This window comes from Tachyglossus aculeatus, chromosome 4, assembly GCF_015852505.1.
Source record: "Tachyglossus aculeatus isolate mTacAcu1 chromosome 4, mTacAcu1.pri, whole genome shotgun sequence".
Lineage (NCBI taxonomy): Eukaryota > Metazoa > Chordata > Mammalia > Monotremata > Tachyglossidae > Tachyglossus > Tachyglossus aculeatus.
The window spans coordinates 67,008,484-67,016,897 of NC_052069.1; the positions used below are offsets into that span (position 1 = coordinate 67,008,484).

The window sequence follows — 8,414 nt, forward strand, 5'->3', positions numbered from 1 at the left end:
GCATTTCTTAGATATGAATTGGGGTAAGACCCTTCTTGAAGCCCCTCATTCCAATAAATGGTATCTGCAGAACAAACCGTAGTAGTAGTAGTAACAACAGCAGGAGCAGTAGTAGTAATGACATTTGTTAAGTACTTACTGTGTGCAGGGCACTGTACTAAACACTGGGAAAGAATACAGAAATGGGAGACACAATCCCTATCCCTCGGTGGGCACACTGTCTAAAAATGATAAATGAAGGTCAGCGAGAGGCCAAGGAGGATTAGGATCAAGTCTGTGAGATTTAGCAATGAGGAGATCACAGGCAGTCGTGGATACCTTGGAGAAAGTGGGATCATTGTACTGAAGGGGTCAGAAACCGGTCGCAAAGTGAGTTGGAGTAGAGGAAGTAGAGGTAGCAGTCATAGAAAACCCATCCGGGGAGTTAGGGCAGGAATGGGAAGAGGTTGATGGGACTAAAGCTGGATTGGTGCCATGGAGTCCAGAGAAAGTTTTGCGATACTAGGAGGAGATATAAGCATGTTAGATATCAGGGAGCCATCAGAGAGAGAGAGGGCAGTTGAAGAGGACAGACAGGAAGAGAAGAAGAGTTGGCCTGAATATTTTTGGGAGCTTAGAAGGGAAGGAGTTGGGTAGATTTTGAAAACTGCTGAGAGAATTGTCTCTTGAGATGACTAAGAAAGATAAGATAGTGGATGTGGGTGGTGGGCAAGGAGCTGAGGTGGGGAAGACATACAAAGAGCTGAACTAAAAAGGCACTTGGAAAGACCAACAACTTGTATGGTGACTTCCTCTGTCCCCTAAACCTAGCAGCTAGTTAGAAGAGGGAGGAATGTTCTCATGTGACCTGTTAGGGATTTCTGAGTCCCCAAGAGGGAAAGCTGTCCAGAAGTACAGATTTTGTATGAGAGTAAACTCCATTTTGCCCATAATGGTAACAGAACAAGAGTTTTACAGACAAAAACCCCCATGCTTTTTCTAAAAGCTCAAAATGACCTTGACATTTCACCGCTCCTAGCCTGGACATTTGATTTATTTCTGGAGAGTTTTTAGTGTTTTCACTAGAAAACAATTTAAAAATAATATTTATTCCAGGAATTAACACATGCATAAATCATTTAGAACTGAGAGACAGAAAAGGAACACCTCTCACCTCTTGCCCAGTCTTTACCCTCCAACAATTCTATGTTGCCTCCAGGAGATGTACATCCTTGTCTTCCACGGAGCATAGTAATAATAATAACTGTTGTATTTGTTAAGTGCCTATTATTGGCAAGCGCTATACTAGTGCCTGTGTAGATGCAAGATAATCAGGTGGGACACAGTTCTTATCCCACATGAGGCACACAGAGTGAGCTCACAGCTGCTTCCTTTTGTCCCATGAAGATGTTCATTCATTCATTCATTCAATCGTATTTATTGAGCACTTACAGTGTGCAGAGCACTGTACTAAGCACTCAGGAAGTACAAGTGGGCAACATATAGAGACGGTCCCTACCCAACAACGGGCTCACAGTCTAGAAGGGGGAGACCTGACAACAAAACCAAACCTGTGGACAGGTGTCACGTCATCAGAACAAAACAGTCAGATATAAAATCCTGCAGCAGGTTTGCCTGTCTCTAACAGAGGGAGAGCAATCTGTGTAGGTGTCTCTATTCATACTTGATTTGCTTGATTTTTTTATGGTATTTGTTAAGTGCTTATTACATTCCAGGCATTTAACTAAGTGTTGGGGTAAATACAGGCTTATCAGGTTGGATAGAGTTTCTGTCCCACGTTCATTCATTCATTCAATTGTATTTATTGAGTGCTTACTGTGTGCAGAGCATTGTACTAAGCGCTTGGGAAGTACAAGTTGGGAACAAATAGAGATGGTTCCTACCCGACAGTGGGCTCACAGTCTAGAAGGGGGAGACAGAGAACAAAACAAAACATATTAACAAAATAAAATAAATAGAATAAATATGTACAAATAAAATATATAAATAAATATCTATAATGGCATTTATTAAGCGCTTACTATGTGCAAAGCACTGTTCTAAGCGCTGGGGAGGTTACAGGATGATCAGTTTGTCCCACGGGGGGCTCACAAATAAACAGAGTATTAAGTAAGCACAGACATATATACATATATACAGGTGCCGTGGGGAGGGGAGGAGGTAAGGTGGGGGGGAGGGGGAGGAGGGGGAGAGGAAGGAGGGAAGGCCTCCTGGAGCAGGTGAACTCTCAGTAGGGCTTTGAAGGGAGGAAGAGAGCTAGCTTGGCGGATGTGCGGAGGGAGGGCATTCCAGGCCAGCGGGAGGATGTGGGCCGGGGGTCGACGGTGGGACAGGCAAGAACGAGGCCCAGTGAGGAGATTAGAAGCAGAGGAGCAGAGGGTGCAGGCTGGGATTTTCGTGGGGCTCACAGTCTTAATCCCCACATTCAGATGAGATAACCGAGACACAGAGAAGTTAAGTGACTTGCCCAAGGTCACACAGCAGACAAGTGGCATAGCCGGGATTAAAACTCAGGTCCTAATGACTCCCCAGCCCGTGCTCTATCCATTAGGCCACACTGCTTCTTGTGATGATTCATTCATTCACTCAATCATATTTATTGAGTGCTTATTGTGTGCAGAGCACTGTACTAAGCACTTGGGAAGTACAAGTCAACAACATATAGAGATGGTCCCTACCCAACAACGGGCTCACAGTCTGGGACAAGTCAGTCAATCAATCATATATATTGAGCACTTACAGTCCATAGAGCACTGTTTTAAGCGTTTGGGAGAGTATGATATAATAATATTGGTAGACACATTCCATGCCCCACAAGGAACTTACGGTTTAAAGGAGCAGGAGATTATGTCTGCTCTTTCTCCCTCCCTTCCCCTTGAACACCCTTTTCCCTTTCTTCTTTCTGTAACTCACATCTCCTCTGGGGGTGACAGGCATAAATAAAAATAAACAAATTATGAATATGTACCTACGTGCTGAGCATGAGGTGAGTAAAAGGTGCAAATCCGAGTGCCAGAGTGATGCAGAAGGGAATGGGAGAAAAGGAAATGAGAGCTTAGTTGGAGAAGGGAAGGAGATGTGCTTTCAATGAGGCTTTGAAGTCTTACTGAAGGATAAGTCTCTGCTAAACGTGAGTCATTGCCTTAGTCTTCTTGTAGCAGAAAAGTTTGCCTACTCTAATGAAGCTTACAGCTATTCCACTGAGAGAAATTCTCTCATCAGGGTTACCCGTAATGGAAAGGTCTCAGCCAAATGTCAGACAAAGTTGATTCACCTGTGCTGGGCAGCAGTGGCATGGGAAAGAGTCAAAGGTGGATGATCAAGTGATTAAAGTCTTGATCAAAGACAGCAGCAGAGACTTAACTTTTAACTGTGCAGAAGAAGGCAATGGTAAATAACTTCCACATTTTTTACCAACAAAAATCTGTGGTTATACATACCAGAATTACTACAGATATGGAAGAAGATAGGACATCTGGAGAAAATATGTCCATAGAGTTGCTATTTATCAGAAACAACTCATCAGCAGCATGCGTGGCTCAGTGGAAAGAGGATGGGCTTTGGAGTCAGAGGTCATGGGTTCAAATCCCGGCTCCATCCATTGTCAGCTGTGTGACTTTGGGCAAGTCACTTAACTTCTCTGTGCCTCAGTTACTCCATCTGGAAAATGGGGATTAAGATTGTAAGCCCCCCGTGGGACAACCTGATCACCTTGTAACCTCCCCAGCACTTAGAACAGTGCTTTGCATATAGCAAGCACTTAATAAATGTTATTATTATTATTATTAGCATTTGATGATGATGAAAGGTGAATCAATCAAGGATATTTATTGAAAGCTTATTGTGTGCAGAGCATTGTATTAAGCACTTGGGACAGTACAATACAACAAAGCTGATAGACAAAATTCCTTGCCCACAAGGAGTATTCAGTCTAGAGGAGCAGGAGTTTGAGTTTGCTGTTTTTCATTCATTCAATTGTATTTATTGAACACTTAATGTGTGCAGAGCACTTTACTAAGAGTTTGGGAGAGTGCAATACAACAATAAACGGACACATTCGCTACCCACAAAAAGCTCCTGTGACCTTGGACACACCCTCCACCTTAAATATCCCCTTTCCCTTTCTTCTTTCTGTAACTCACCGTGTCCCTCAGGGATGCAGGAGGTGGAACCGCCAGACACGTCTTCTCTGGCATGTTATCGTTGACCTAAGCATGGATGTGGCACGACCACAACCCACCCTAATTCCCTGCTTTCCGTCTGCAGGTTTGTCGAAGGCAGTGAGATTCCAATTCCCACGCACTACTACAGCATCATCACGAGCTGCTTGGATTTCACCCAGCCAGCAGACAAGTGCGACGGGCCACTTTCCGTGCTCTCCTTCATCCTGCCCCACCGGCCCGACAATGAAGAGAGCTGCAATGTGAGTGTCCAGAATGCCCCTGCAAAGGGCTTGGGGGGCCGGCAAATCTGGAAACCCCAGTGGGAATGGGTCTGGCTGCAAGGAAGAGTGGGAAATATCTCCTGATCTCAGTACTTGCAAGGACTGCTTTTATTTTTCTGTTTTTTTTATGGTGTTTGTTAAGCGCTTACTATGTGTCAGGCACTGTGCTGAGTGCTGGGTTAGATACAAAGTAATCAGGTTGGTCACAGTCCCTGTTCCACATGGGGCTCACAGTCTTAATCCCCATTTTACAGATGAGGTAACTGAAGCACAAAGAAGTGAAGCGACTTGCCCAAGGTCATACAGCTGACGTGGCAGAGCAGGATTAGAACCCAGGTCCTTCTGGCTCCTAGGGGTTCTATCCACTAGGCCATGCAACTTCTCAATTTGATTGCAAGGTTTTTACATCACATGCATTCATTCATTTATTCATTGAGCACTTACTTTGTGCAGAGCACTGTACTAAGCTCTTGGGAGAGTACGATACAGCAATAAATAGTGATATTTCCTGCCCACAACGAGCTTACATTCTGTGAAGGGGGGGAGACAGACATCAGTAAAAATAAATACAATTATCCCTAAGGAGAGGATGCACTGCATTTGGAACAGAGCAAAGGGGAGAAAGATGCCATACCGGAATATGGTGTGGGTGGGAAATAGCCTTTGGTCTTGGAAGAAATCTTTGGCCTTGTAAGATCTTATGAGAAGCGGTGTGGCCTAGTGGAAAGAATGCAGGCCTGGGCATCAGAGATCCTGGGTTCTACTAGGCCACCTAGTTTTAATCCTGGCTCTGCCTCTCATCTGCTTGGGCAAGTCACTTCACTTCTCTGAGCCTCAGTTCCCTCATCTATAAAATGGGGATTAAGACTGAGAACCCCAGTGTGGGACAGGGACAGTGTCCAGCCTCACTAGCTTCCCCAGCACTTAGTACAGTGCCTATTACATAGTAAGCGCTTAACCAATACCTTACAAAAAGAAACAAAGATGGGGTGAGGATTTTAGGGGTTGCCAAGCAGCTCTGCATTCCCCACTTCACGAAAAAGGCTGACCAACCCAGCACCCATATACACCAAGGTTTCCCAGCCCTGTGCCCTTCCTCCAAGCAAATCTGTTCCTTCCTCTCTTCTCTACCACAGTCAATGACAATTCAATTCAATTCAGTCATATTTATTGAGCGCTCACTGTGTGCAGAGCACTGTACTAAGTACCTTGCAATACAGCAATAAAGTGAGAGAATCCCTGCCCACAACAAGCTCACAGTCTTGGGGTGGGGGAGAGACAAGTGATGAGTGGCTGATCACCTGGCTGGACCTCTCCTGGTGAGGGCACTTCACTTTTCTGTGCCTCAGTTGCCTCATCTGTAAAATAGGGATTAACGCTGTGAGCCCCATGTGGGATTTGGACTCTGTCCAACCTGATAAGCTGATATCAACCCCAGCACTTTTGTTCAGTGCCTGGCACATAGTCAGAGCTTAACAAATACCTCACAAAAAAAGACCATCATCCCCATCACCACAAGCTGCATCCACTGCTAGCCATGGAGGGGTGGGGCTGAAGATGTCTGGAAAAGTATCAATCAATGAATCAAAGGTATTCATTGAATGATTACTATATACAGAGCACTGCACTAAACTTTGGGGAGGGTCCAAAATAAGAGAATTATCAGTCACGTTCCGTGCCCGTAATGAGTTTATAGCCTAGAGGACCATGACAAAGCTGCTTCTGAGCAGCTCTGATCTCTGCTGCTCAGGTCAGGAAAGCTTCCTGACTGTCCGAAGAGGACAGTTTCAATGGTGAGAGGTGCAAAAACCGACATCAAAGGGGCTGGTGTATATCTCCCCACAAACAACATCTTGTAGGAATTCTGTTTCTGAATTTCCGGCCTGGATTCAGGCTGCAGTCCTCCTGGGATAAGTATGTTTAGACTCATCTGCCCTAGGAACTTCCCAGTTCTCTTGGGGGTTAGATAGAGCTGGGGAGGGTCCCTTTTGTCAGAAGAAATTTGCCCCATAATTACTCTTTTCGCCTATGCTGCCAGCAGTCGGCTTCGTGGGTGGTCACTCTCGTGCAAAGACTGATTTAGCTCTGGTTTCTGGTCTCTGGATTTGCTTTTCCAGATCTCTGTGGGTTTCTCCTTTTTGAGACACTCAGCAAGTTCTCCAGCTTCACTGGGGAAAACAGGGTGCCCTAGCAGAAAGAACACAGGCCTGGGAATCAGGAGACTTGGTTTCAAATCCCAGCTCTACTTTGTGACCTTGGGCAAATAGCTTCTCTGTGCCTCAGTTTCCCTATCTGTAAAGTAAAATAAAATACCTGTTTTCCCTCCCACTTTGCCTGTGAGCTCACTGGAATAGTTGAGAAATCAGTTTTAGAATCCACTCAAATGCACAGATCCCCAAAAGGGGGTCCTCTTGGGAAACTGTCCTTTTGAGACAGTTGGGCCTGAGAGTCAGAGGAGTTGAGTTCTAATCCCCGCTTTGCCACTTGTCTGCTGTGTGATGTTGTTAGACATTCATTCATTCATTCAATCAATCGCATTTATTGAGTGCTTACTGTGAGCACTGTACTAAGTGCTTGGGAGGTACAAGTCAGCAAGGTATAGAAATGGTCCCTACCCAACAGCGGGCTCACAGTCTAGAAGGGGGAGACAGACAACAAAACCAAACATGTATACATGCTCCCTGACCTCAAGGAGCTTACAACCTAGCAGAGGAGACAGACAGTAAGATAAATTATAGCTAGGGGAAAGTCACCCAAGATGAAGATATGTACTTAAGTGCTACAGGGGTTGGAGATTGGGGTGAGTTCCTAAAGAATTTAGAAGGTATGGAATGAAGTGTGTGGGTGACAGAGCAGGGAGGGAAACAATGTGGAGAGATGAGAGGTTGGTCAGCAGAGACTTCCTGGTGGAGACATGCTTTTTTTATTGTACTCTCCCAAGCACTTAGTACAGTGCTCTACACATGGTAAATGCTCAATAAATATCATTGATGGATTGATTAGTAGGGCTTTGAAAATGGGGAGAGCTGTGTTTAGCTGTCCTTGGATATTAACACAAGACTACAGATGAAAACAGGCACTAAATGGGTGGAATATGAAGTCTGCTTGCTGGCGCTGAGTACAGCGCTCTGCAGAGAGTAAGCATTCAAAAAGCACCGCTGACTGATTGAGGAAGAGCAAAGTAAGCAGGAGTCGTGGCAGCATTTCTTTGGAGGAAGGAAGGGGAAGGGAGTGGGGAGGAAACGGAATTCCAAGCGGTTCCGAATTTCCACCGCAGAGCTCGGAGGAGGAATCCAAGTGGGTTGAAGATCTCCTGAAGATGCACACAGCCCGTGTGCGGGACATCGAGCAGCTGACGAGCCTGGACTTCTTCCGAAAGACCAGCCGGAGCTACCCGGAGATTCTGTCCCTCAAGACATACCTCCACACGTTCGAAAGCGAGATCTAACTTTCGGCCCGTCCTCTGGGCGGCCTCTCCTCCACTGGTGTATATTTTTATATTGTTTTTATATTTATTAATTTGAAACCAGAACGTTAAAAAGGCTAGTGTTTTAATCCTGTACCAAATCTCACATAGTAGATCAACTGTCCACTGCTTATTCCTCTAACGATTAACCTAAGGGTGTGAGGGTGTGTGTGTGTTTGTGTGTGTGTGTGTGTGTGTGCATTTGTGTTCGTGTGTGGGGGTGTGTGCAGGTGTGTGTGCTTGTTGTGCATGTGGAGTAGAGCTTCTCATCCTACAGCTTGAATGATCAGCAAAAGCTGCTCCCTGGTGCTGCAGAATTGATATTTGCATTGAGGAAATCTTATTTTTTCCAGTGCTCGGATGGCCACATTTATAGTTCTGACCTGTACGGAAATACCGAACTTGTAAAGTTGCATTCATTTACTGTTTTAACTACAACAGGAGTATTTAAACCTTATAGACCAATAGAATCTTAAATCGAATAAATCACACATTCAGTTTTTT

General features: G+C 45.0%; 1 protein-coding gene across 3 annotated transcripts in view; it reads left to right on the top strand.

Annotated features, from left to right (window-relative positions):
- The window catches only part of ENPP2 (ectonucleotide pyrophosphatase/phosphodiesterase 2), a 188,687-nt gene extending 180,273 nt beyond the window's left edge, over window positions 1-8,414 (top strand). For all 3 annotated transcript variants that reach the window (XM_038745051.1, XM_038745050.1, XM_038745052.1), the window contains 2 exons: window positions 4,267-4,423; window positions 7,722-8,414. In XM_038745051.1, coding sequence (XP_038600979.1) covers window positions 4,267-4,423; window positions 7,722-7,892 — 328 coding nt within the window. In that variant the 3' untranslated portion in view covers window positions 7,893-8,414. The remainder of the gene's footprint in view (window positions 1-4,266; window positions 4,424-7,721) is intronic.